The 27,659-nt window shown below is 50.1% G+C and overlaps 1 protein-coding gene across 6 annotated transcripts; it reads left to right on the plus strand.

Annotated features, from left to right (window-relative positions):
• The first annotated feature begins 928 nt into the window (after nucleotides 1–928).
• MAP7D1 (MAP7 domain containing 1) lies at nucleotides 929–27,659 on the plus strand. 6 transcript variants are annotated; one of them, XM_074305131.1, is made up of 18 exons: nucleotides 931–1,253; nucleotides 10,108–10,446; nucleotides 10,692–10,760; nucleotides 12,725–12,888; nucleotides 14,472–14,586; nucleotides 16,434–16,544; nucleotides 17,926–18,048; nucleotides 18,361–18,509; nucleotides 18,625–18,767; nucleotides 18,855–19,183; nucleotides 19,569–19,746; nucleotides 24,924–25,083; nucleotides 25,166–25,270; nucleotides 25,504–25,557; nucleotides 25,675–25,774; nucleotides 25,999–26,107; nucleotides 26,321–26,517; nucleotides 26,958–27,659. In XM_074305131.1, exons 1-18 carry the CDS (start codon nucleotides 1,208–1,210, stop codon nucleotides 26,966–26,968), a joined length of 2,502 nt encoding a protein of 833 aa, XP_074161232.1. In that variant the 5' UTR covers nucleotides 931–1,207; the 3' UTR covers nucleotides 26,969–27,659. The 6 variants fall into 6 exon arrangements, with proteins under 6 accessions (XP_074161237.1, XP_074161232.1, XP_074161234.1 ...); XM_074305133.1 differs by having other exon boundaries at nucleotides 25,675–25,732; XM_074305132.1 differs by having other exon boundaries at nucleotides 17,926–18,036.

Raw genomic sequence — 27,659 nt, forward strand, 5'->3', positions numbered from 1 at the left:
GGGTGGGGATGCTGATGGACAGGAAGGCAGAGACCCAAGGGTCAGGAGGGGGCGGGGGAACCATTGGGAGCAGAGACAGATGTGGCCCTGAATGGGCCTACAAGTTTCAGAGTTATAATTAACAGAAGAGGAGGGGGGAAGGGAGAGGGTCAGGGCATCTGCCTGAGTTTACCCCTTGGAGAATTGAAAGAATTTAGGGTTTCGGGAGCGGTGTGTGCAACTGGTTTTAGGCTAAGGAAGCTGCCTCTGGGCCCCGCTGGAGTCTGCAACAGGCGGAGAAGCAGCTCCTCAGCGGGGAGCAGAGCTCCTAGTATCCCCCTCCCCCAGAAGCCAACTGGGTTTAGGACTGGGGGTGGGGGAGACATTCGATTGGGATTTTATTTTTTCTCTGGGATGATGCCCGGACTTCTCCCTCCCATGACCCCAGGCCCGCAAACCTCACCCGTCTGCCGGAGGACTTGGGGGGAATGCGGATTGGGGGCCCACACTCCAGCCCCCCTTCTTGGGGGTGGTGAGTCACCAGCTTCTCTCTCAACTCTCCCTACATAGTCTCCACACTCTGCTGGCCGATACCAAACTACGTTCGTGGGGGAGACACGTCCCAAAGGCTCCTCCTCAAGCCTTTCTGCCGATATCCTTTTGCCTAGAAAAGAGGGGTCTTCGTGCCTTTAACAATTTCTTCTCTGCCGGAGGCCGAGCAGTAGAGGTTGACTCTTTCTACCCGTCTGCGCAGGGTCGCTGGGGGACCCGGCCCTCCCCTTGGTGGCACACTTGGTACAGGCCAGCTGAGAGCCCAGGCCGGAGCCGGGAATCTGTACAATAGCTCTGGGGCCGTGGCCGGGGCCGGGCCGGGACTGGGCAGCTGTCGAGGCCGTCGCCGCCCCCACCCCCACCGCCCCGCCCCGCGAGCCCGGCGCCCGCGGATCTCGGCCTCGCCAGCTGCACTGGGGCCTCAGAGTTCGGATCATTCGCCTTTGGAGGTTCGGGTGAGCCCCATCCCCCTGAGCTCTAGGAGAGGAGGAGGAAGAGGAGGAGGAGGTAAAGAAGGAGGAGGAGGAAGAAAGGAAGCCTAGGCGGGATGAGCCGTCCGATCCCTCCCGAAGCCACGGGGGTGGGAGAAGCGCAGAGCTCCGACCGGCGCCGCCTCCGCGGCTGAGATCTCGAGGCGTTCCGCAGAGGAGCAGACCCCACCCGCCGCCCAGGAGCCATGGACCAGGGCCAGCACCAGGAGCCGGACCCCAGCCGCCCGCAAGGTACTCGCCGGACTTGCAGAGGATTGGGTGTCGGGGATGGAGCGAGGCAGGAAGGGAGGCCCTGGGTGGGCTGCGCTGCTCGGAGGCCTGGGAAGAGGGTGGGGGGCCGCCCGCCCTGGGCGTGGAACGATCCCCCGCCTCCCTCCCCGATCTCCGCCAGATACTGCCGGGGAGTGGAGAGTTTTAAAAATAAAAGCTGCGGCCGCGGCTCCAGGACACTGGCATCTTCTGACAGCTGCCCCCCCCCCCCAGCCTTCCCCCCGCCCGCGCCGCCCCGCTGCCGTTTTCCCTTCCTCTAGCCACGGCCGCAGCAGCCTTCGGGATGTACCCGCCCAGAGACCGGCCTTTCCCCCGATCTAGGGCCTGTATTCCCAAAGACTCTCCCTCTCTTTCGACTCGCAGCCCCGGCTACCCCTAAATGTTCTCAGCTGGCCGCCCGGGAAATGGGTCCCGGACTTGGCTGGATACCCCCACCCCCACTGCTCCGCACGGGGACCACTCCTCATCCCCCATGCGGCGCCTCCCCAGCTCCAACTCTGTCCTGGCTTCTGGGCTCCCCCGACCCCCCCCCCCCCCCGTTCTCAGTCTTGTCCCGTCACATGCCTCCTCGGCCCAGCCTCCGCTTCCCCTTCTCCAGCGTTTGTGTATGGAGCGGCGGGGGTGAGAGTGGAAGTGGGGGCCAGTTGTCTCTGTTCCAACTTGTGGCGCTGCCTCCCGGGAAGGAGGCACAGAGCCCCTTCTTCACATCCTGGTCCTCCGCAAGGATGAATTCCCATACATCAAAGAATAGCGTGGAGGAAAGAATAGCCCTGGCTACTTAGCAGGGCCCCCCCTTCCTTCCCCCCCCACCCCGGCCCTCGAGTTGTCAGTCTGTGGGACTTGGCCGATCAGAACCCAGCCTTCCCCACCAAGCTCCCTCTGGAGCACCCCCTCACACGCACTGGATCCAGATCCTTAGTCCACACACCACCCTCCCATTCAGATCCTCCTCCATTCCCCCATCGCTCCAGCTGCCACGAAGTGTGCGGGTGGCTGGGGCAGCAGAGGCCGAGGGGGAGGGGGGAAGCCCTGACTGCACTGTGGCTGCCAAGTAACTGGCAGAATAAAAGCGAAGGTTGGGGGAGGGGAGTGAAGGGGGAGGCCGCATTGTTAGGGGCGAGGGCGGGAGGCTGGGAGGGGGCCCTGACTTCCCTTAGAGCCAGGGTAGGGCCTGGGCCCCTGGGCCTCATGCAGGGTATTGGGGAGGCTTGATTATCCAGCCTCCAAGCTCATTTCAGATTTTAGAGGGGAGGGAGAGGAACCAGAACAGAACCTCGACTCCTTCCCCTTCTGACTCCAAAAGACTTCTCCTTTTACTTCCAGGCCTGGTTTCCCTAAATTTCCCAGCATCCTCCTTAAACTGAGCTCCCTTAGGCCTCAGTTTCTCTACTCTATAGAATGGGCCAAAGGCCCCAGTTTACATTCTGTAGGTTCTGTCCATCTTCAAGCCAGGAATTTCTTGGATTTGGGGAGCATTATTCCCTAACCCCAACCCCACTCCTCCCACAAATGATTAATTCTGAGACTAGTTCTGAGACTACTGCAAGGATGGATGTGATTAGGATGTGGGGAGAGGTTTGGTGAGGAGAAAGAAGGAAAAGCAGTCTCTTCTGGATTGTAACTCTCCTATGTCTAGGGGAGTCCTATAGAACTGGGAGTTCAGGACCACCTGAGTCCCTTTCATTGACACAGGCAGAAATATGGTCCACACCTTACCCACTTTGCTTCCAGGAATCAGAATCTAATCCTAGTCACCTCCTTGCTCCCTCAGGGCCCCAAGCTCAGGATGAAACAGTGGCTGTGGGTGTGGGGGATCCCAGGATAGGTGGGGTTGCTCTGATGCCCAGTGGGTGTTCACTGTAACCTCCCAACCACAGCCAATGTTACTAGGATGGGTGCTTCTAGTTGTGTTCTAGGGTGTGGGAAGAGTGTGGGATACTGGGAGGGAGGGTCTGTGGCTGTGGGGTAATGTGGCTGAGCCTTAGAACACGAGTCTGACAGATGAGATGACTGGGTTGTTTTTTTTTTTTGTTTTTTTTTTTTTTCTTTTCTCTGATGAAGCTTCAGGATTTTGGAAGCTTCCCAAAGACTCTGGCAGGCTCCCTAGGGTCATTGATATCCCCTTCTTCCCAACCCCTCTGCACTCAGGGTCTCCACAGGTCCCTGGCAGATTGGCAGATAGGGAACAGGAACTGGAGAGGGAAGTGGCCAGTATACTGAAGTTACTGACTTGAGAAAAGGGTTTGGATGGAGAAACTAAGTTTGTGTGGAGGAGAGGCCATTATCTATAGAGAGAGGAAACCCCAGGTGATGGATGGGACCACTTGTTTGATTACAGAGAGTAGAGGAGAATTCTGGAGGGGCTTATGTGAATTTGGAACTTTTGAGAGGATGACTATTCTGTAAACTTAGGTGGCGAGACTAATCTCTACAGAATGGACTTGGATGGGCAGACTGGTATGTCTTACAGGCTGCTTTGGATGAGGGAACTGGTTTGGATAGAGAGGGAAGAACCCTGGATAGGGTGAATGATCGCTACCCAGAATTACACATTCACGGTCCAGGATATAGAGTATTGGGCTTGTCAATCAGTCAGTCAATAAACATTTATTTACTAAGCCCCCCACAATGTGCTGGGCATTGTGCTAAACACTAGGGATACAAAAAGAAGTAAAAGTCCTTACCCTCAATGAGCTTACAACTAGTGGGAAAACTTGGGTTAAAATTCTGCCTCTGACACTTACCAGATGTAAATCACCAAGACTTTCAAAGTCTCTTTCCTCCTTTGTAAAAGGAGAACACCTGTAGCATCTTCCTCCCAGGGCTGTTCAAAGCAGTCAATTTTTACACTGGATGACCCAGAAGACTTGGTGAAATTTTGAGCTATTAGATTTGTGTGAATGTCAGTCATTAGATGAGATAGGATCCTGATAGAGTTTTAGGGACAGATAGGCCTGGAGCTCCCTGTGGCTCAGGCCCCCCTCCTTCTTGCCCTTTTCCTCTCCCAACCTTCCTATGTGGGCCGGATGGGTCCTAGTAATGAGGCTATTAATGAGCCCTAATGTGCTGTCATGCATATGCAAATGAAGGAAAAGGGACTGAGAGTTCCCTCAGGCTCAGTGCTAGCAGCCAGGCTTAGGAAGGTAGAGGGACCCACTTCCCCAATTCTTTAGGTCTATTTATTGACCCCTCTTTTGGGAGAAACCCCTCATGGGCACCCACTGAGGAGCACTGGGGCTGGCTAAAAGGTTAGAGAGTCTCTTAGGAAAGGAGATCTCTGCTCTTTCTGGCCTGAGGCCCCAGGGGGCCAGGCAGCCATGCCTACTGGCACCAGCTGGGCCTCTGGGTAAAGGGAGCCAGCCGGGTGAGCCCCAGATAATGTAGCTTTGTTTTGAGGGTGGCAGCCCTGCCTGGCACCCCTGGGCACAGTCTTCAGTGTTGCTGTGCCAGCTGCAGGTCCTGTTCATCCACCCCCCAACCATTGGGGCTGCCCCCATTGGGATGGGGGTGAAAGGTAGTAGGAAGATATGATACCCCAAGCTCCAGACATCACCACTCCTCACAGTGCCCCTTCCCAACCTTCTCCACTCTAGGGGGCCTCACCAACCCTTTGGTCTTCACAAAGCCAAAGGAAGTGGAAATATGACTGTTAGATAGACTTGCTCTCTGACCTTGGACAAGGTCATTTAACCCTCCTGACCCTCAGTTTCCTTCTCTGTAGAATAAGGGAAGTTGTATTAACGGGTCTCTTCAGCTCCTATCAGTGCTAAGATTTTATGGTCAATGTTCTAAGGCTCCATCCCCATTTCTGAGTTGTGATTTTGGAGGGGCCCTCTATTTGCAACATAGATTAAGTTACCTAGAGGATCACCATCGCCTCCTTTCTTCTGTGATACTTACAGATTCTAAAATAGTGAGTTGGAAGGAGCCGTGTATCTAGCAGGTCCCCTCCTCTCTGCTTTTACCCTAGGCCCCTGTCTCCTGCCCCCACCCTCATTTCCCCAGAGCAGGCCTAAACTGCCTACCGTTCTACCATTCAGACTCCGAGAACTCCTGAAGCAGAGCCTTCTGGGGTACTTGGATGAGTCCAATGAGCTGAGACCAGGAGTTTGGAACCCGATTCTACCCTCTTTGTCCCAAACTTCCTTTCTCAGGGAACTCATCTCATGATTCCTAATCCCTTGGTTTCCAGCCCCAGATCTGAGCACCAGAGAGCAGAGGAAAGGCTGGCTGGAGGTTAAATCAAAGGTTTAGGAGCTCTAAGGGTCTGGCTAACAGGTCTGCAGGGTCTGGTGGGGCCCAGGCGGGATGTCATCATTTCCTGCCCTAGAAATAACAGGAAGTGGGTGCTCCTGATTGGAGACTGTGAACAATGGCGGGCTGGGGCCAGGCCAGTGGGAGAGGAAGGTTCCTTTCCCCCGGTCCCCCTTCCCCTGACCCCCCCCCCTTGAGGCTGAGTGATACAGAATCAAGGAGCCTGGCACCTCATCACAGAACAGCCAGCTTCTTCTTCCAGAGACCTTAGAGATGTTAAGATCATAACACTGGCTGGACCTGACTTTTACAGTTTCTTCCGATTCTGCTGTCAAACTAGGGTTAAGGACGGTTCAAAGATCACAGATGGCGAGTGGGAAGGCCTTTGGAGGAAACTTAGACCAACCTTTTTCATTTTACAAAGGGAGAAACTGAGGACTGGAGACCTAAGTGACTTGCTTAAGCTCACACAGGTATTAAGAAGTAGAGAGAGGATTTGAACCCAGGGCTTCTGATTTCAAATCAATTACTCCACTGCTTCCCATAAAAGCCACCTTCTGCCCTCTAAGAACTAAAAAAGCTAAACCACCTCTCTTGGCAAAGAAGCCGTGCACCATAGTGTGGGATAAGGCACACGGTGTCAGACAGGGCTGATGGTTTGATTTGTTTTGCTTAACTGTATCAATAGCAAAGTACAGCTTTGGGGGAGGGAGTAATCATTGCTGAGTGACATATTTTTTTTTTTTAAGTTTCTATAGTGAGCCTCCCTGATCTCAAAATATTGGTATTCTGGGTCCGTATTATTGACTGGCCCTGAACCACCCAGTAGAGACAGCACCCCAGCTTTTGGCAAGACTCGCTCTTTGGGAAGAGGTCTGGCTCCCCGGGTCTCTCTGGAGAGTTGCCCCGGTCGCACAATGGGGGAGATTCTAGGAAGGAGCCCTTGTGAAAGCAGGATTGGGCAGAGGGGGTTGTGGCTGGCCCCAGATGGGGCATACGGAGCAGGTCCATCACTTGGGCAGGGCAAAGGGCAGCGTGTGATGCAGGCGGGGCCGAGCATGAGGTCTGTGTGCTTTGGGACACGGGTTTGGGTCCCTCCCTGCTCCTCTGGCTCTGGGTAGGAACAAGGCCTGGCCCTCTGGGATGTAAGGAGCTTCCAGATGAGAAAACGGGTTAGCGCTTTCCTTGTAATTGTACCTTTTAGAAATAAGTGAATTTCCCAAGGTTGCAGAGGTAGAATTTGAATCCCAAGCTTCCTGTATCCTAAGCCTGTTCCTTACCTACAGCATCCGTCATGGAAATAGCTACCTACACTTTACATGTATGCATACATGTGTGTGCACGTGCAAACCCACATGTGTGTGTAAATATACAAACACACACGTGTACATACATATATGTGTGTTATGTATGTATACACACAATCTCCATTTGTTTGTTTGTTTATGTGTAAACACAAAGAGGGGAACAAGAATAGGGGTGAGAAATAATGTGAGTATGAGGGGTTTGTTTTTTTTTTGGTCCGGGATTAGATTTTTGAGTCAGAAGATGAGAATTCAAATTCTTTCTCTGCTACTTGGTATTGACGTGACCTTGAGTAAGTGACACTTAGAGTCTCAGTTTTCTCATCTGTAAACCGAGAAGCAGGGACCAGATGGCTTCAAAAGTTTCTTTCAACTCTAAATCCATGTTTCTCATCACGGTGCTGTGCTGACGATAATAATAATATTAATAGCTAGTATTTATTGTAGTCCTTTAAGGTTTTTGAAGTTATCTACCTATATTATCACATTCAGTCCTCATAAGAGGTAAGTTATGGGTAGATGTTAGTGTCACTCCCATTTTATGGATGAGGAGACTGAGAACGAGAAGTAAGCAGCTTGGTCAGGACTGTGTAAATATTAAGGTCTAGAGGCACCATTCTAACCCAAGTCCCACACTTTATCCTGCTGTGTGCCAAGTTCCATATTAAGTGCTAGAAAAGAGACAGAGATTTAATAAGACGTAAATCCTGCCCTCATGGAGCGTATGGTCTAGTGGAGAATAAGACACAAATAAAGATAGCTCTAATACGTAATATGACGTGATAAAGATCTTTCTGTGTGTCTCCCTTTCTTGTTCTTTCTGTGTGTGAGGTTGCAGGAGGGAGTGGCTGACAAGGGTGGCCATTTGCTCCTCTTCCTTCCCTCAGCTCAAGCTTCTGTGGCTGCTTTTGGGAGACCAGAAAATGTCCATGAATTACAGATGCTGAAAACTCTCTGCACTAATTATAGAGTGAAAGGGTGGGCTGCCTCAGCCTCTTCTGGGCTCTGGCCCCTATCTGGGCTCATCCCTATTCCTCTGCCTTTCTTTGGGCTGGGGCTATCCTTACCTCGGGACCTGTTGTCATCCCCTCCCCTTCACACCAGGTGCTTCACTTCCTGTCATATCTGACTGGCCAGCCTGGGCAGAAGTCTCTGCCTGCCCTGCATTCCCATCCCCTGAGCTCAGCACCAGGCTCTCCGTAGCACCTGTGTCCTTCTGCATAGTAGCAGAGGAGTATGGGGGGAGATTTCTCCCCTTTTCCCCAAGGCTGCCTCTCAGAACAGAGGACTCCTGCTTCCTGGAGGGGTACAGGCAAAGGAGCAGCAGGCAGTGTGCTGGGGGGACTTCACCTGGAGGGTGAAGAGTAGGAGTCTGAGCCCCTGACAATGTGTGTGCTTTGTGGTGTAATGTGGCGGAAAGAGCACTCCATCTTTCAGAGAGTTAATTGTTAATTAATGTTTTAATTCCTAGCTGTGTGACATTAAACAAATCTCTTACACTTTCTGGGAGAATTCCATCTGCAAAAAGGTTTTTCCATTCTACTGCTTTGAACCTACCCTTCCCCCTAGTTTGACACATAAGATCATAGTCTCATAGAGCTAGAAGAGAACTTAACAGTCTAGCTTAACAGTCTAGCCCTCTTGTTTTACAGATGAGGAAACTGAGACAGAGGTTGAGTGACTTGCGTAGGATCACATAGCTAGTAAAGTATCTGAAGTGGGATTTGAATCTAGGTCTTCCTAATTATAAATCTGAAGTTTTCTCACCCCTATTCATAGCCAAGTCATAGATAGAATCAGAACAATCTCATAGAGGGTCCATAGTGGACATCCATTCCAACCTGTACCTGAGCAGGGATTCACATTATAATGATTAGCTTCCATTGGTCATTCCCCAGAGATAGGGAACCTCATAATCCCAAGGCTGCTGATGTCACAAGCAACTCTAATGATATATGTTTGTTTTATTTATGCTTCCTACCCTCCTCTCCATTAGTCCACCAGATTTATTAAGCATCTGCTATGTGCCAGGTACTGTGCTAAGTGCTGAGGATACAAAAAAAGTCAAAAACATTGTTCTTTAAGGAGCTCCCACTCTAGTAAGGAAGTACATGCAAACAGCTATGTACAAATATGCAGGATAAATTAGAGATAATAAACGGGGAGAAGGCGCTCAAGTTAAGGAGGACTGGGAAGGGTTCCCTTTCAGAAAAAGGAAATTTAGCATTGACTTAAAGGATACCAGGGAAGCCAGGAAGCAAAGATAAGAAGAGAGTTCACCGCCAGTGTCATATCCAAATAATGCCTTGGAATTAAGGCATTCATTGATTAGGAATTAATTGGAATTCCTTTGGAACAAAGTACAATTAAGCAACAGTAATAATAACTGGCATTTCTAATATGTTTAAAGCTTTGCAAAGCACTTTACAAATATTTTCATTTGAGCCTCATAAGAACCAGAGAAGGTAAATGCTGTCATTATTCCCATTTTACAGAGGAAGAAACTGAGGCAGGGGTTTTTTTTTGGGGGGGGTGTTGAAGGTCCAGTATTCTGTCTACTGCATCACCCTGCTGCAGTAACAACATATGGAACGGGTCTGACAATGCAGGCTAGATTTTTGTTCCCAGAATCCACCATGACTCTGAGGAGGAACAGGAGACATACTTCCCCAGATGACATCACCTTTTGGTCATTGCAACTATCAGAAGTCCTTCCATGTTGTTTACTGTGGCCATTGTGGAAAGGGTTGGTGTGCTTCTGCTGACTTAACTCCTCTTCTCTTTGTGAGCCTTCCTGAGAATCCCTTAGATTTGTCGTTTCATATTTCATCACATTCATATGCCCCAGTTCATTCAGTCATTCCCTGGGCAGCGGCCTCCCATTGTTCATCCTGTCCTTTGCTGCTAAAAAACTTAAGAGTTCTAATTGTGAGGCAGTTTTTCCTCACGTTAGACCGCAATCTGTCTTCCGATGACTTTTGTATTCCTTGTTCTGCCTCCTGGGTTTAAGCAGAATAAATCAAATCCTTCTTCTCTAAGACAGCATCAGACACTGAGGATATTCATCATGTCCTCACGCCACCCCCAGCTCTTCTCTTCTTCCCCAATACAACCCTAAGACTCCCCCCTGCCTTTGTCTCCCCTCTCACAGAGCAGCTTATGATGGAAGGTGACTGCTCAGATGCTTCTTCCCTGAGTCTGGGATCTAAGTTTCGGGGAACTGACTTCCCTCTCTGCTCTTGGCTTTTGATTTCCAGTTGAAGCAGCTGGGACCTCTGCAGCCCCAAGGATTTCCCCTCCAGGTGACTTCTCCCCACATACTCCTGCTCTGATTCCAGACACCCCTCCAGACACCCCGCCGGCCACGAAGAGTCCACTAGGGAGTGCTCAGCCCCCAGCCTCCCCTGCCCCGGAGTTGGAGACCTCTCTAGAGCAGACAGTGATCCAGAAGGATGACGCTCTCCTGACAGAAGACAAAAGTGGGAATCTTGCCCCACCGCCCAAAGGGACATCCCAGGACTCCAAATCCCCTTCCAGAAGCAGTCAGCCATCCCCAACTGCTGCCCCGGGCTCCACTAGCCCCAGTCCTAGACAAGGTAGGTGTGTGCTCCTTCCTGTATTCCCTTCCTACCCAGAGTCCAGCAACGTTTCTTCTGGGGAGCGGCTATATGAGCCTGAATGCTGGCTTTCCATGGCCAGCTCCTGCAAGCCTGGGTTGCCACTTCCCTCTCTTGATTTAAGGTCAAGATTTCCCTTTCTCCCATCTGGGAAGTGGAGGCTTGTCCCAAAATGGGGACTTTGAGATAACTCCAACTCTTGTCTCTCCCCACGTGGTACCCAGATGCCAAGAAAGCTGGAGAAAGACATAAGCTGGCAAAGGAACGGAGAGAGGAGCGGGCCAAGTATCTTGGTGAGTAGAACATTAAGAACATAGAGGAGAAGGATAGAAATCTCAGAGGATCTTCTGAATGGGGAAAGCCCACAGAAGGGGTTGGCTCACTCTGATCAGGACTACATTTCTCCCTGCTCTTGGGAATCAAGTTAAAGATTGTCATGGTCTGATAGAATAGAGACCTCTGGACCTCAAGTCAGAGTTCAAATCCCAGGTCTGCCACTTAAACCAGACCTATTTCATTTTCCTAATCAATAAAATGGGGACAGTAATAGCACCTCTCTCCTAGGGCTGTTATAGAGATAGGATGGGGTCATGTTTGCAAAGTGCTACATAAAATGCTACCTATTATCATTTCTTTTCTGACTGGCAAATTATTTCCCCTTCTCAGCCTCAATTTCCTCCTAAAGAGTGGGCTGAATGACTAACATGGAAATGCATTTAAAATGATTGTACATCTAAAACCTCTATCAAATTGCTTGCTGTCCTGGGGAAGGGAAAGGTAAGGGAGGCAGGGAGGAAAAATTTGGAACTCAAAGTCTTACAGAAATGAATGTTGAAAACTATCTTTACATGTAATTGGCAAAATAAAATACTATGGAGGAAAAAATCAATCTAACACAGAAAAAAAAAAGAGTGGGTTGATCTTGATGGTGTCTAAAGCACCTTCAAGCTTTAAATGCTATGATTATCACAGTCCCTCTGACCTTGAGCTCCTGTTTGCATTCAATTTATTTCAGCAATTAGCTATCTACTACATGCAAGACTTTGTTTTTAGCAAAACTGATGCAAAACCAAAAGGAAGGAGATCCTGCCCCCAATAAGTTTATAATCTTCTAAGGGGGAATCGATATTTGCACATAGATAAATCCATAGAAAATAAATACGAAATAATAGAAGGGCAGCAGGCAATCTGGAGCAGTCTCTTGTGGAATCTTTTGTGACATTCAAAAGACATTGAAGAGAGATTGATTCTCAGAGGCAGAGGTGAAGAAAAAGAGCATTCTAAATGTAGGGGGCACAGCCTTTGCTAAGCCACAGAGGAGGGAAAGAGGATGCTTTGTATGAGGAACAGCAAGAAAGCAATTCAGCTGGAAGAATATTACGGAATTAGTCTGTAAAAATTAGATTAGAGCTAGATTGTGGTGCTTTAAATAACCTGAAGAGTTTGTGATGATGATGACTAGAATTTATATTGCCATTAAGATTTGCAAAGCCTCTTCACATATATTCATTCATTTATATTTTATCCTAGAGATAGAAGGTATAGTGGTCATTGAAGAAATTTTCTGAGTAGAAAAATGGCATTATGGGACCTTCATTTTAAGACTAGCATTTTGGTAGTTGGGTAGAAGATGGATTAGAGAATTAACAGCTAGAGCAGTGCTAGACTTGCAGGAAACAAGACTTGAGTTCCATATCTTGTGTCAAGCACTGCCGTGGGACCCCAACAAAGTTGCTTTCATTTCTGGACCTCAGTTTCCTCATCTGTAAAATTAAGAGATTGGAATCCGAAGTTTCTAAGCTCCCTTCTAGCTCTAAATCTTCGGTCCCAGGGGAGGGACTGGCAGCAAACACCTACTGCAATGATATCGATGATGGCAAGGGAAGTTTCATGGCTGCATGAATTAAGAGAAGGGGATAAAGAGGAAAGTTGCTGTTGAAGGAGAATTGATAAAGACTTAGTCACTGATTAAGTATGGGGAGTGAATAAGAGTAGAACACAGCTCTGAGGTTAGTTGCCTGAGGGATGAGGAGGTAGGTAGTCGGTGTCTGACAAATACTGGGAATTTGGAAGGATGGGTTGGTTTAGGAGGTAAGAGATAAACCTGCTTTTCTTCATAAAGCTTCCTATTGAGATTAAAGTAAGAGTAAGGACAGAAGAACCGCATGAATCAGGATAAACTTGGGGGGACTGGATTTGGACGAAGGTGACTGGGACAGGCTCCTGCTAACTCCCCCGGCCTCTGGGTTTTTGGCAGCGGCCAAGAAAGCCATGTGGCTGGAGAAGGAAGAAAAGGCCAAAGTCCTCCGAGAGAAGCAGCTCCAGGAGCGACGCCGGCGGCTCGAGGAGCAGAGGCTCAAAGCGGAGCAGAGAAGGGCGGCCCTGGAGGAGCGGCAGCGGCAGAAGCTGGAGAAGAACAAGGTGGGCGCTTGTCTCCCCGTGTCGGGGTTCCTTCTGCACCGAGGGGGGACAGAGAAAACAAGATGGCAGAGAGGGTGGATCCATGAACTAGGAGTCCCCTCTGAGGCGTTCACTAACTCAGGGACTCTGAGCAAATCTTTCATTCTCTTTGAACCTCAGTTTCTTCATCTGCAAAATAAGATAATAATGATATTAGGGTGGTCCTAAGGCTTAAAAGAAAGCCTTCCATTTTCAAATCTTTAAAAAGCTACTATTTTAAATCAAATTTAAAAAAATATTTTAAATTTAAATTAAAAATTACTTAAAGTTATTTAAAATTGCTATGTGTATTAGTTAGTTTTATTAGAGGCTGTGTTTTTGTATGCACATATATGTATACTTATCTCTATGCATACATCTGTGGAGCCTGTGGTGACCACTGGAGGCTTTTGTCACTTAACTGTCTGCATGAGGCTGGACTTTTCCTGACTTTATTTATCTATCAGATGAGAAGTTGGGCTAGATGGCCCCTATGGTTCTTTCTTGCTCTCGAATTCTGATCCCTTTGAAGTTCAAGCTTTGATTTAATATGCATCTGTATCTGTGTGTGTCTTGAGGAGGATCAGTGAGGAGCTGGAATTGGTGGGGGCAGTCCGTGGGAAAGGGAGGAGGGTTTTCTGGGATGGATGGGCAACCCTGTTCTGTGCCTTCCACATGGAGCTCAGAGCTGAGCCTGGGGGAAAAAAAAACATGAGGTCCTGCCCTCAGCAAACCCCAAGTCCAAGTGAAGAGACAGATCCTAACTCCTAGAAATGACCTGAAAAATCATTTTTTAAAAGCATAAAAACAAACAAGGTGTGGTGTGTACCCACATTCTCTGCTGCTGGGCAGGAGAGGAGGAAATAAGCACTTATGTTAATACCTACTATGAGCCAGGTACTTGGCAAATATTATCTCAATCTTCATTACTCATTTTTTTACAGTTGAGGCAAATAGAGTGTATATGACTTGTCTGGGGCCACATAGCTACTAACTGGTTGAGGCTAAATCTGAATTCAGGTTTCCCTGATTCAGGCTCAATGCCCTAGGCACTGTGCCCCCTAGCTACCTTGAGGCTGAGGGTGGTGGGTTGCCTGAACTCAGGAAATGCCAGGCTTGTGGGGATCAGGTGGCCAAGTGCTTTGCAAACTTAAGCCACTACATAGATGTGAGCTGTTATTATGGTCCCCTAGGGGCAGCTAGGTGGCTCAGTGGATAGAACACCGGGCTGATATTGGGAAGACCCAAATTGGGAAGACCTCAGATACTTACTAGCTGTATAATCTTGGGCAAATTGCTCTATCCTGTCTGCCTCAGTTTCCTTATCTGTAAAATGAGCTGGAGAAGGAAATGGCAAACCATTCTGGTATCTCTGCCAAGAAAACCCCAAATTGGGTCATGAAGAGTTGGACACAAATAAAAATGACTCAACAATAACAGTTCTGCTCAGGGCTAATCTAAGGCTTCCCAGAAGGAACAGGTTTTGAGCCTGATTCTGCAGGAAAACAAAATTAAATGGAGAAGGGGACTCTCAGAATTAACCCCTGGCCCTGCCCCACCCCCAGGAACGTTATGAAGCTGCTATCCAGAGGTCAGTGAAGAAGACGTGGGCAGAGATCCGGCAGCAGCGCTGGTCCTGGGCAGGAGCCCTGCAGCAGAATTCCCCTGGACATAAGAACAGTGAGTGGGCAGATTGGTGGGTATAGGAGGGGCTGGGGAAGGGATGTTGGAGTTACCCGAGAGGACTGGAGTAGGTAGGTAGGTCTATGTGAGGGAGGGGGAGAGGAGCTTTGAGGTCCTAAGACAACTGTGTGTAGAGGGGTGAGGGGGGGTTCCCCATTGCAATTTCCCCAGCACATCCCTCACCTGGGCCCACCAGGTAGGGGGTTTGTATAACTAGAGGGGAGCATGGGGGACGGGGGAAGATGGGCACAAAGCAGGGGTCTGGGGATTCGCTAACTGGGGGCCTCATCTTATGTGATGGATATGTTTCTGAAAACTGCAAAAACTGAAATTTTGTAAATTGAATCCTTCCCATTGCCTGCCATTATCGTCTCAGAGAGATGTCATCTTCCGTTTTTATTCAGTAAGCAGCCACTTCTAACACTTGAACTGAAAGTTTCCCTGATTTCTTGCAAGTAATTAATGTTTTGTAAACAAGTACCATGATGTACTCAGAGGAGTTCTTATTTAAGATAATTACCCTCTAATTTATCTGTTAAATAAGTTTGGGGTTTTTTGGGTACGTGACTTTTCGGGAAGTGGGATTCATTGTACTTCGGGCTGATCTCTGTGTCCAGGGAAAGTGTGTGTTTGTATTTGTGTATTTGTGTATACGAATGTCTCGGTGCATATCTGTCATCAGCTGTGTGTATTTTGTGTCGCACTATGGACATATGTGTGTCTGTATGATGACATGTGTATGTCTGTAGATAGTGGTATATCACTGTGTACAGCGCTAAGTCTGCATGTTGCCGTGTATTTCTGTGCTTGTGTGTCTTTGTATGATTTTTCATGGGGACCATTGTGCCATTGGGCTTTAGAGGCCATGGGGAGGTAGATTTGTAGATTTGACTGGGTTCAAACACCAGGGGTTGGTTATTGGTTTTTTGTTTTTTGGTCTCAGTCACATCACCTCTAAGGCCTGTTTCCTCATCTGTAAAGTGATGGGATTGGACTAAATTGAGAGTCCCTTAGAGGTCCACAGATCAATTTCAAGGAATTTATGATTTTGCATGGGGAAAAAATACGTTTTTTTCAGTAACTTCTAATGGAAATTTAACTTTCCCTTCAGTTATTTAAAAACATGATTCTGGAAAAAAAAAAAAAGGAAGAGATTCTTAACCTTCATCAACGGGTCCAAGATGCATGAAAAGGGTTAAGACCCCCTTGGACTCTAGTCTAAGTCTAGGTCACTAGTTCCTCAGCATTCCAAATGCCAATTATCTGTATGTATATGTTTTCTGTGTTTTTGTGTATCTTTATATGTGTAGGTCTTTAGGTGAAGGGTCAGCAGGGCTGAGGGTATCAACTGAGATTCAGAATGTGGAAACTGTGGGGTCTGAAAAGTGCATCAGCAGTTGTGATAGCCTTAGCAGCAGGGGTGGACACAGCCTGGAGGAGGGGGCTATGTCAGCCATTAAAGCCATCTTTGCCCAGAGCAAGATCTAGTCTCACTAGTCCTCCCTGGGAAAGAAGACCACAGGCTGTGGCCACTGACCCCTTTAGAAATGGACCCCTTTCCCTAGCCTGGCCCTTTCCCTGACAGGGCGATTGTGTCTCCCCTCCTGGGGCTGAATCTATCCCATGTCCTTTCCTGCCCTTCCCTTCCCTTCTCCTAATCTTCCCTCCCTCTCCCTTTCCTCTTGAACCTGCTTGAAAGAGCATCCTGCATGGAAGGCCCTATTGGGCGCCCCTGGCTTCCTGGCCCCAGGCCTGGCCCTCCCTTCCCCTGGCTTCCTGGCCCCAGGCCTGGCCCTCCCTGCCCCTGGCCCTCGGCTCTAATGCCCGTGTCTTTTCCCCTCCAGGTGGAAGCAGGTGCTCCATGTCGGCAGTAAACCTGCCTAAACACGTGGACTCTATAATCAACAAGCGTCTCTCAAAATCCTCTGCCACGCTCTGGAACTCCCCCAGTAGAAGTAAGAGGCCCAGCCGCCCCAGCCCAGTCTGCCATTGCCAGAGGCAGCCCCAGAAATAGGACTGCTTCCCAAACTAGGCCCTGGGCCTGTCTGGGACCCAAGCCACTTGTGAGAAGGTGGAGGAAGGGATTTGTGTTGGGCCCAGGTCAGACCCCTAAGGTCCCATCTGGTTCTGAGTTCTGTAACTTAGGGAAACATCCTGAGCCTTGGGTCTGGCCTATCCTCAGCTCCGGGGCTATCGGAAAGGCATAGTTACTGAGACTGAGCTGTGTCTCCAGGGCTGGGGGAGCAGGACAGACAGCTTCAGCACTAAAGGTCAGAAGGCCTGGGCTGAGGGGCCAGACCTTCCCAGGCAGGGAGACAGGGAGAGGGGTGCGCCCTGCTCCTGCGGCTCTGAGCTCCAGCCTCCCGGAGCCCTCAGTTTTCTTGCTGGTTTTTGCGGCATCTCCCCTGTGTGCCAGGGGTGAGCCGCAGGGGCATGTGGACAGGGACCCCCTGGGTCGGATGGTAGCTCCTCCCCCAGTGAGGGACAAGGCTTTGGTTCTGTAGCTAGAAGGGCGAAGTGTCCCCACTCCCAGCCAGCACCGTGCCCACATGCCAGCCTGTGAAGTGGCGGATTTAGGAGTTTTTGGAGGTGGTGGGGGAGTTATTTATAAGCTCCTTCAGCCTTTATTTGATTGCTCAATTGCCAGGCAACCAAATCAGCTGCTGCTAGGCCCCACCTGACTGAGAAGGAGTAAAAATAGATAGAGCAGCTGAGGGACTGGGAGAGGCGGCAGGGGCAGCTGGGCAGGGCAGACCAGGGCACGGGGACACCTCAGAACCAAGGCCTCCCTCGGGGCAAGAAGCCACTTCACCTGGAAAGGGAGAACCTTTGCAGAGTGGGGCCTCCTTAGGGAGGACATTGGTCCGTGCTCGGGCTGAGCCTGGGACTAGGTGCCCCCCCTTCCTAGGGGCCAAGGGCAGCAGCTGGCAGTGCCCTGGAAGGTCGGCCCCTGTGTCGCTAGGCTAGCACCCCCTTTGTGGCTGGGCCAGAGGAGAGGTCAGGAGGATGTTCCTGAGCTGTGTTAGCCTTTCTGGCTCCGGCTCCAGCGCCAGGTTAATGTTGGCTGAGACAGGGCTCATGTTCATGGCCCTGTTCTGGGGAGTGGTCACCCACCAGGCAGAAGGAGAGATGCATGCGAGGTTAGGGGGGGGTTGCTCTGTGTGTGTGTGTGTGTGTGTGTGTGTGTGTGTGTGTGTAGCTGTGTGTGGGTCCTTGGCACGTCCGCGTGTGGTTGTCGTGCGCCTGGCGGGTCTTGCGGTCTCCATGGTTGTGGCCATCGGGGGAGCCGGCCAGAGGTGACGGCTTCTGCTCTCTTCCCCCCTTCCCGCCGCCCAGATCGGAGCCTGCAGCTGAGTCCTTGGGAGAGCAGCATAGTGGACCGGTTGATGACGCCCACACTGTCCTTCCTGGCCCGGAGCAGAAGCGCCGTCACCCTGCCTGGAAATGGCAAGGACCAGGGTAGGGGCGCGGAGCTCCGTGAGGGAGGGGCTGGAAAGACTCCTAGGGGAGCCCGGGATGTAAGGGTGGGGGCAGAGGGAAGGCCCTGTCCCTGGTCGGGCAGGGGGTGCTGTGTCTCCATCAGGCAGACCCTTCTGCCCCAGAGCAGTCCTGGTAGGGAGGGGCCTGAGTATCATTATTAGTAGTATGTTATATCGGATGAAATTGAGACAGAGAGGTGGCCCCTGCCCACAGTCCCACGGCCAGCAGAACCTTTGAGGTCAGAGTTTTTCTGAGGGTCCCCCGTGCTAACCCCACCGTGTTCCTTCCTAGTGGTTCCCATGTGCCCTCGCTCCGCCTCGGCCAGCCCCCTGACTCCCTGCAGCACCCCCCGGAGCCTCCACCGATGCCCCGGCGCCGAGCGCAGGAAGGCGGCGGGCAGCAGCCCTGCCACCCCCCGAAGGCGGCTCGAAGCCTCCCCCGTGAGTGCCCCTGTGACCCCCGGGCCGGGCTCGTGGAGCCACCAGAGTGAGGGCGGGGGCGGCGGCGGTGCTGACCCATGGGCTCTCTCATGGACATCCCTCCCTGCCTTTGCAGGCGCAGAAGAAAAAGGATAAGAAGGACAAAGACCGGGAGAATGAGAAAGAGAAGAGTGCCCTGGCGAGGGAGCGCAGCCTCAAGAAGCGCCAGTCTCTGCCCGCGCCCCCTCGAACCCGCCTCCTGCCCGCTGCAGAACTCAGGTGAGTGGCGCCTGTTCTGCTCTGGGTGGGGCCGAGGGGCCGAGGGGGATCCACAGCCATTCTGAGGTGTCGCTCTTCTTCCTGCAGCCCCAAGTCTAAGACCCGACCCTCTTCTCCCTCCACGCCTCGGCACCGGACAGCCTCCCCCTGCCCCAGTCCGGGCCCGAGCCCCGGCCTGCCTCCCAAGCCTCCCTCCCCTCGAGGCCCCACAGCCACGTCCAAGAGACGAGTCCGGAGGAAGGAGGAGGCTCAGGAGAGCCCTGGCCCGTCTGCACGAGAAGAAAAGAATAAGGAAAAGGTCAGGGAGGAGGAGAAGGCGCCAGCTGCTGCAGCGTCACCCTCTCCAGCTGCCCCCCCGCCGGCCAAGGAGCTGCCCAAGGCAGAACCAGCTAAGGCCCCTGGGGAGCTACCCTCAGGTGGGCAAGGGGCCCTTCGGGGAGCCCCGAGGAAGCTCAGCCCCGGGTCTGAGGAGGAGGTGTGGGAGGGGAGTGCCCAGCCCAGTGGGAGGTACTGATGGCCCTGCTCTGAGAGTTCGGGGTCTGGGAGGGGAACGGGACAGAAGTGGGTCCCCAGGTCTCTGTTCCTCGAGTTAGTGGGGTTGTGGGGAAACAGGTGGGCAATCCCATCTGGCCCTGCAGGGGCTGGGGTCTAGCTTGGGGATGGATGGGAGTCAGCAGAGACAGAGAAGATGTCTTAGGTCAGCACACAGGTCAGTGGGAGGATTTCCATTTCTGTACAGGCAGAAGCCAGGGTGAGTACCAAGGCTGTGCCCCTGACAGGCGGGTCTGGGTCTCTCTCCAGGTACTACAATCCCAGCTTTGCCCCCAGCCCCAACGCCCCCTCCAACCTCTGGCAAACCCATGGCCGGCACCACGGACCCCGAAGAGGCCACTCGGCTGCTGGCTGAGAAACGGCGCCAGGCCCGAGAGCAGCGGGAGCGGGAGGAGCAGGAGCGGCGGGAGCAGGAGGAACGGGACAAGTGAGTGTGAAAACTGCGCTAGGTCCTTCCTTGGGGAGGGGCGGGGAGCACAAAGGCCGCTGGGAGGAAGCATAAGCAAATGCCCTTTGCCCTTCCCCTTTGGTGGGCTCCGCGTTTCCCTCCCCCTCCTCAGCCCCCCAGTCCTTACAGATTGTTCAAACCCAGGCACTGGCCCTTATCAGAATCTGACAAAATGTGTCCACACCTGTCTCATGGTCTTCTGGGAGCTGGGAGTGGAGAGAAGTGCCGAAAATTGAGTCTGAATTGGGAAATAGGTCTCTGGTGGTACCTTCAGGGCTCTAACGCTGGCCCAATTTTGCTCAATAACTTTATTACTGATTTTAATGAAGTTATAGATATCTGTGATTTTGGCAAACATCTTAGCCCTAGAAGGGATGGCTAACGTGTCACATAGTTGTTCCTCAAAAATCATGGCTGGCTAAAAGGACAGACCAGATCCATTAAGATGAAATTATAGGAGTAAATGCCCAATTCTTAGCTTAAAATAGTCGTCACTCAGAGTAGGTGAGACATGAATGTTCAAGCTTGTTCATGTGAATGAGCCGGGGGGTCTTAGTGGATTACAAGCTCAGGATGGGTTAGTTACAGCACACAAAAAGGCTTATGTAACATTAGCACCAGCTTGTCCAGAATGGAAAAAGCAACAGTCCAGTTGTCCTGTGCTCGGAAAAAATACTCCATTTTAAGGACACTGACATATTTCCCAGAAATACTGCTCAAGAGCGGTTCCCAAAGGCTATTTTAGCAGAGTGAAAGCTGCCTCAGGTCCTATGAACATGAGCATAGGCTAGGCCTGGGTTATATTTTATCACTGAGCACCAGGACAGTGTGGTTCTGTAAAAAGATTATTAGCTCTGGGATCTGAAGAGCTGCATTCAAATCTGCCCTCTGACATCTGTCACTTAGCACCACCTGCAGGACTTTTGTTTAGCAAGTCACAGACTCACTGACCTTCAGTTTCATCATCTGTACAAAGGGGTCAGGGGAGTAGGTGACCTCTGAAATCCATTCCTATTGTCCTATGATCAGTCCAGCTGAATAAATTCTTTGGCCATGGGGGACTCAGGAAGCAAGAAGTCAGTAATCATCAGCCCACCTGTTCTGCTCACATAGTGATGATGACAGTGGTAGAAAATGGGAGCAAGATCACCATCTGCATCATTAATTTACCTGTTGGCAGTGATTCCCTCCTAGAAGAATTGAAGCACAATGAACTGCTTAATGAAGGCACAAGATAAAAATCTTAGCTAAATGGCAGGCTAGCTCACAGGCTTTCTTTGGAAAGGAGAAGGTAATAAAGGGTCTGCAGCCCCAAGATCAACAAGAAAATCCTCCCATGAGGCATTTGGTCACCTGGCCCTACAAAGTTCATGGTGAGCACAGGTGAAGGGAGCACCATGAAACTTAGATGTCTGTGTCTATAACTTGTGTGTCAGCATCTGGAGCTTGCCAAGGATGTAATACAGAAATTCTAGGAAGACCTAACAGGACTCTCCAAACCAAGACAATTAAGGTCTTGATGTTTGATGATTTCAAAGCAAAGAGAGAACAGAAATAGGCAGTGAATAATACATTGAACAGCATGGTTCCTAATTAAGAATAAAAGAGACCAGAGGGAAGTAGATGATTCAGAGGTCACACGTCTAGATATAATAAAAGTTTTCCTCAAGATATGGACATGATGCATACCTAACATCATTACTAAAAAAAAAAAAAAAAAAAAAAAAAAAGGAAAAGAAACAAAGAAAGTAAATAGTAATTTAATTCTATCGTAACAGATAGGAAAGTAGTATTTATCAATGTCGAAATCATAATAATAATAGCTAACATTTATATAGTGCTTATTATGTACCAGACAATGTGCTGAGCATTTTACAATTATTATCTCATTTGATTCTACAAGTGCATTTATTACCCCCATTTTACAGAGAGGGAAACTGAGGCAAACAGAGGTTAAATAACTTACTTGGGGTCAGCTAGCTAATAAGTGTCTGAAAGTAAATTTGAACTCAAGTCTTTTCGACACTACTACCACCACATCACCTCACTGCCTCCAAATTATTTCAGAATCAGTTGTCTTTGTGAAATCAAATCATTAATTGCAAAGAACACATGTCAAAATTAATATCAAACTAGAAGAATAAGATACTGCTTGCAATTATAAAGCTCCAGTATGACCTTTTTAAAATAAATTCTTGAAGCAGAACAATGGGAAAGGGATAAAAGCAAAGATATTGATTGTGATTATTGCTATCTATTTCTTAGTGAAATTTAACCAATGGAAATTAATTGCCAGAACATGGCGAGCAAAAGAGTTCAGAAAATACCCCAGCAAATCCTTCTTCAATATGTAGGGATAAATAGCAGCAAAGAATACAAGAAAAGTATTACAGAGAATAGTGATTTCACCTTAAAAAAAAATTAGAATGTTACTGGTACTTTTTTGTGTTTATATCAACAACATTTCTGAATTGACCCTCCTTCTTACCCCATGAACCTTCCCTTGTAACAATATAAAACACAGATAGAAAAAAAACAAAAAACAAAAAACAAGCAGACAAGCCAGCATGTCCGACACTTGCAACATCCTGCACCTGTAATCCCCCACCTCTCTAAGAAAATGAGAGAGATGCATTTAGGATGATAGAAGATTTTGAATCCTTTTCTTCTCATCAAACAAACTTGCAGGAAATCTTATTATGAAACTCAGGTAAAAGTACTTAGAAGAAATGAAAAGAAGACAATGAAAAAGAATGACAGTTTTAGAGGGATTTATTCAAATCATCGGTAATGATAGAAACAAGTTTAAACTTGAACATCTCAGTACCCACTGTTCTATTTAAGGGAAGTGTCCATGATATTTAAGAAATTTGAGTTTAGAAAAGAAAGTATCAGAGTGCTGAATGTGATACTAGTTTAAAAGGACTCAGGGATTGATTTTCAAGATATTTCAGAGAGGAATATTCAAAAAAATCACATACACACTAGTATGGCATTACATAGCATCAAGGCCCTCAAAAGCAGTATACGTGTGCTCCTTCGAAAAGCTATCACTTGATTCATGGCAGGATAGAGTTAGTTTCTTGTTTGGGAGACAGTATGATACAGTGGAGAGAAAGTGGATTTTGTAGTTAACAGATTCCATTTCCTGGCTCTAATGCTTACTAGCTACTTGACTTTGGCCAAATCTTTTAACCTCTGAGCCTCAGTTTCTCTTCTAACCCCAGTGAGAGGGTTGGAACAGATTATCTCTGAAGTCAATTCTATAATTATAAGATATTTGAAAAGGCATCTTTTATTGCCACATACCTATCTGTGGAAGACTGTGGAGTACCAAATACAGCTCAGAAAAGATTTGAAAAGGTTTCTTCCATCCCACATACTTATCTGAAGAAGTGGGAGACTATTGGTAGGAATACAGCACAACTCTAACCCCTACCATCTCCCCTCCCTTTTTAACCTGATAGTTCTCATATATGACTTCATATTTCAATGAGATCAATTTTATCTGGAAGACTCAAATGACAAATAATCTAAGATAAATCAAACGTGGCCTCCCCTGCTCTCAACTCCCAGCCCTTCAGGTGATTAAGGCTTTGAGTCCTTGGGTCTTTGACATAGTAATTGTACTAGAGCCACTCATGCTGTATGATACCAGAGGCAAGTGAGAGAACTTCCCACGGATGAATACAGGTAGTTGATGTGTCACCTGTGATGATTTGTCAGCATTGCTAATAACTACCAGAATGTTGAGAAATCAAAGGTCTGTCAGCACTGCAGATAGGACTGTGTCATGTCCTAAGCCAGGTGTTAGGAGGAATAATGAAATCTCCCAAAATAGAATATCCAAAAAAAATTTAAAAATAGAATATCCAAAATATGAACTTAGCAAGAAGGGAGGGGAGAATCGGAACTGCTTCCAAGCCAATGAGATAAAGAGATAGACAGTTATATAGAAAGATATGCCTATCTAGGTATATAATCTGTTTTTTACTTTCTTTCCAAAGATTCTTTTTAATCCATGCCCTGATAAAACTGCTCCCATATTCTATGATCTCTGAATAGTCTTTTGGAATTGGAGCCAATCTATAGAGTTGGTTTTAAAAGATATTGGTAACTTTTGATCCAGATGCACACTTTCTCATCCTTACACAATGTTTATAGGTTTATATATAAAGGAAGGGTGTCCTTGATGAAAATTTGAGAAGGGAATAGACAGCCTTTCAAAGATGGTTCTCTACAGCTGGCCACATCTTCCCAGTCACATGATTTGACTGAATTGTAAAGAATATAATATCCCATTATGTTCAATGTTTGATTACAAACAAGAATTTGAGTCAATGGAGAAAAATCTACTCATAAAGATGAACTGCAGCTAGATTATGCACATGTGAGGTTTCAAATAGTTAGACTTATTTTCAGAAGTTCAAATCCAGCCTCAGATACTTACCCGTTGTGTGACCTTGAGCAAGTCACTTTACTCTATTTGCCTCAGTTCTTCACCTGTAAAAACGAACTGGAGAAAGAAATGGCAGACCAAGTGGGTATCTTTGCCAAGAAAATTTCAAAATGGGGGCCGCTAGGGGGCGCAGTGGATAGAGCACCAGCCCTGAATTCAGGAGGACCTGAGTTCAAATGTGGTCTCAGACACTTAACACTTCCTAGCTGTGTGACCCTGGGCAAGTCACTTAACCTCAATTGCCTCAGCTAAAAAGAAAATTCCAAAATAGAGTCACAGAGAGCCCAACCTGACAAACAACTGAACAAAAAAATCCTACTTTGTGGTCCCTTTGCCATTACGTATCTAACAGGAGACTGGCAAACTTCAATTTACCTGTTTCTCAGGCTTGTGAGAGAGGAACTAGAGAGTTTAGGAAGGGTACAGAGTGGCTGTCATCCGGGCGCCATGTGAATGAGGGGCTCCACTTGAGTTGGCAGCAGTGGGAGGAGGGGTCGCTTTGGCCCAGAAGCAAGGGAGCAGTGTCGGGGTCTGGGAGCAGTGAGTTCCCCATCCTTGGAGACCTTCAGGCGGAGCTTTGGAGCTGATTGGTTGAGGACCGGCGTTTATATGGAGACTGCCCCCCTTTTCGTGAAGAGAAGTCTCCCAAAGCGGGGAGAGCTGGGCCCTGATCTCCCGGGTGTCCCGTCCCCCACAGGAGACTGAGAGAGGAGCAGCTGGCCCGGGAGGCCGAGGCCAGGGCCGAACGGGAGGCGGCGGCCCGGCGGCGGGAGGAGGAGAGGCAACAGCGGGAAGAGCAGGAGGCCCGGGAGAAGGCCCAGGCCGAGCTGGAGGAGCAGGAGAGGCTGCAGAAGCAGGTGCCAGGGGGCGCGTGGCCGGGGCTGCGGGTGGGGGAGGCTGGAGGCCTGGGCCAGCCCTCACTGCGGGTCCCTTTGGCAGAAGGAGGAGGCTGAAGCTAGGTCCCGGGAAGAGGCCGAGAGGCAGCGGCTGGAACGGGAGAAGCACTTTCAGCGCGAGGAGCAGGAGCGGCTGGAGAGGAAGAAGGTGGGGAGCAGGGTCCGTGCGGGAGCTGCCCCCCCCTCCCCTTGGGGGCGGGGGTGTCCGCTGGGTTGTGACTGGGAGCCCGGCCGGGTTGCCGCGCCCCCCTGGGAGGCTTAGGGCCGGCCTCCCACGGGTCACTGGGCGGGAAGGCCCTTCGGATAGCCGGAGTCTGCTAGTGTCTGCTCTCCTTATCGCTGTTACTATGATTAACGGGCGGGTGTTTCCTTGGGCTACAGCGGCTGGAGGAGATCATGAAGAGGACTCGGAAGTCTGAGGCGGCCGAGGCTAAGGTCTGGCTCCCCGGAGGGCGGGGGGTCTCCGGGCGCGGGAGGGGGCTGGCCTCGGAGCGGAGGGCCTGGTCTGGGTCCCCACCATTCTGACCCGCCCCCTTTCCCCCACCCAACTAGAAGGTGGATAGGAAGATTCTCAATGGGAAGGAGGCCAAAGCCGACCACTGCAGCCCAGGTACTGGGGGCCCTCCCCGCGGGTGGGGAGCGCAGGGAACAGGTGAGGCGGGGGAGGGCTCAGGGACTTCTTCCCATGCTGAGGCTCCCTCCCCACTGAATCTCCCCCGCATTTCCCCTCTCCTTCCCTCCCACTAAAGCCCTCCACTCCATTGATGACCTTTTCCAACTGAGTCCTCCTCTCATGAAACTTCTCCTCCCCACCGAGCTCTTTGCGGAAGGGACTTCCATTGAGACCCTTCCCCCTCCGGGAATTCTTCCTTGCAGAGCCTGAGAAGGTGCCTGAGCCTGAGAAGGTGCCTGAGCCCCTGGCCAAAGGCCTGGAAAAGGAGATTCTGCCAAGAGAGGGACAGCCTCCTCAGGAGCCTCAGTGGAGGTAAATCCCACGTGAACTAGAGCCGTCGCCTGTACCCCAGGGAGGAGAGGGAGTCAGAGCGGAGGGGAACGGGACTTCTCCCCTGCTCTGAGGTTACTGGGACCTTGGGCAGAATTTGTAGCTTTGTAAGGGCTTCCAGGAGACTTCGGGGTTGGAGGGACACCCTGGAGCCAAGGAGTGGGGAGTCAGAATGCGCCCACTCTGTACCTACAGCATGCAGGGGAAAGAGGCGGGGCCATTGGTGAATGGACTGCAACCAGCTGCTGTGCACCAGGAGAATGGCTTCTCTCCCAAGGGGACCCCTGGAGAAAAGGGAAGCCCCCTCAGCAGAACTGGGGAGTCTCTGCTGCCTTTTGCTGAAGCTGAGGCCTTCCTCAAGAAAACTGTGGTGCAGCCTCCCCAGGTCACAGGTATCCCACTGGATCCTTGCTCCCCTGCCACCCCACTGCCTTCCTGGCCCTCTCCTGTGAATCCCTACTTATTCTGATACTTTCCATTCATTCTGTCCTCTCCAAACCAAAAAATTTTTTGCTCTCCGGAATCTTTCTTGTCCTCCCCCAAATCTTACCTCCAGGATCCCCTTCCTCTTTTTGATGAAACTTCCCACCAGTCCTTCCTCTGACTTTCCTCTCTGAATAATTCCCTCTTCTGGGCCATCTTATCTCCCCCAGTTTCCTCCCCAAGTGCCCCTCCCTTCTTCCTCCACCTCCTGCAGATTCCTCCCCCACTTGCCCGTCTCATTCTCCACCCCCAGCTCTATCCCAGAATGCTCTTCCAAGCTTGCCAAGGTGACTCAAAAGTTGCTGGCTGTTCCCGAGACTTACATCCTTTTTTTATCCTCTGTCCCTAGAAGTCCTCTAAGGGGCTGCCCCCAGTTCCAGAGCTCTGCACTGTGCCTCTGTCCTCAAGCCAGGGCATCCCAGTGCCCCCCACCCCAGGAGTGCCACAGACCCTCCAGGGATCTCCCCCTGGAAAAGGAAGAAGAGGAAGAAGGGAACAAATAACAAGCAACTGCTGGAGCTGGGGCTGGGGTGAGAGCGAGGACGGGAGGGGCGATGGGGTCTCCCGGTTCCCAGGGAGCATCCTGTGTGTTGTTTTTAATCTGCACCTTATTAGACTGACGGTGTCCCTGGCCTCTGCTGCAGCCAGGCCCTGCCTCCCACACTCCTCCCTCTCTCACACATCTTCACACCCCTGCCACTGACTGGGTCTCACTTGTAGTATTTCACTTTTACTCTTGGAAGTGACCTTCTGGGTACAATGTCTGTGAATAATGTATATAGCATGCCTCCCCTCCCTCCTGGGCCCAGTCCCTCTCCCCCTAGGGCTGGGCCAGCCCAGGGCTTCACTGGGAGGTTTTTCTCTATTTAAGGGTAACCAGAGGGCCTCCCCTAGGCTCTTACAATGAGGGAGTAGCCCCAGTATGGGGAGAGGGGTGGAATGGGGATATTGGGAACTCAGGGGAGCCTGTACCCACATCCACCCCAACCTCGGTGTCAGTGTTACAGCATATGAACAAACTTATCCGGAAATAAAGCCAGATTCCTGCCAA

The sequence above is a fragment of the Sminthopsis crassicaudata genome, chromosome 3 (genome assembly GCF_048593235.1).
Source record: "Sminthopsis crassicaudata isolate SCR6 chromosome 3, ASM4859323v1, whole genome shotgun sequence".
NCBI classification, from domain to species: Eukaryota; Metazoa; Chordata; class Mammalia; order Dasyuromorphia; family Dasyuridae; genus Sminthopsis; species Sminthopsis crassicaudata.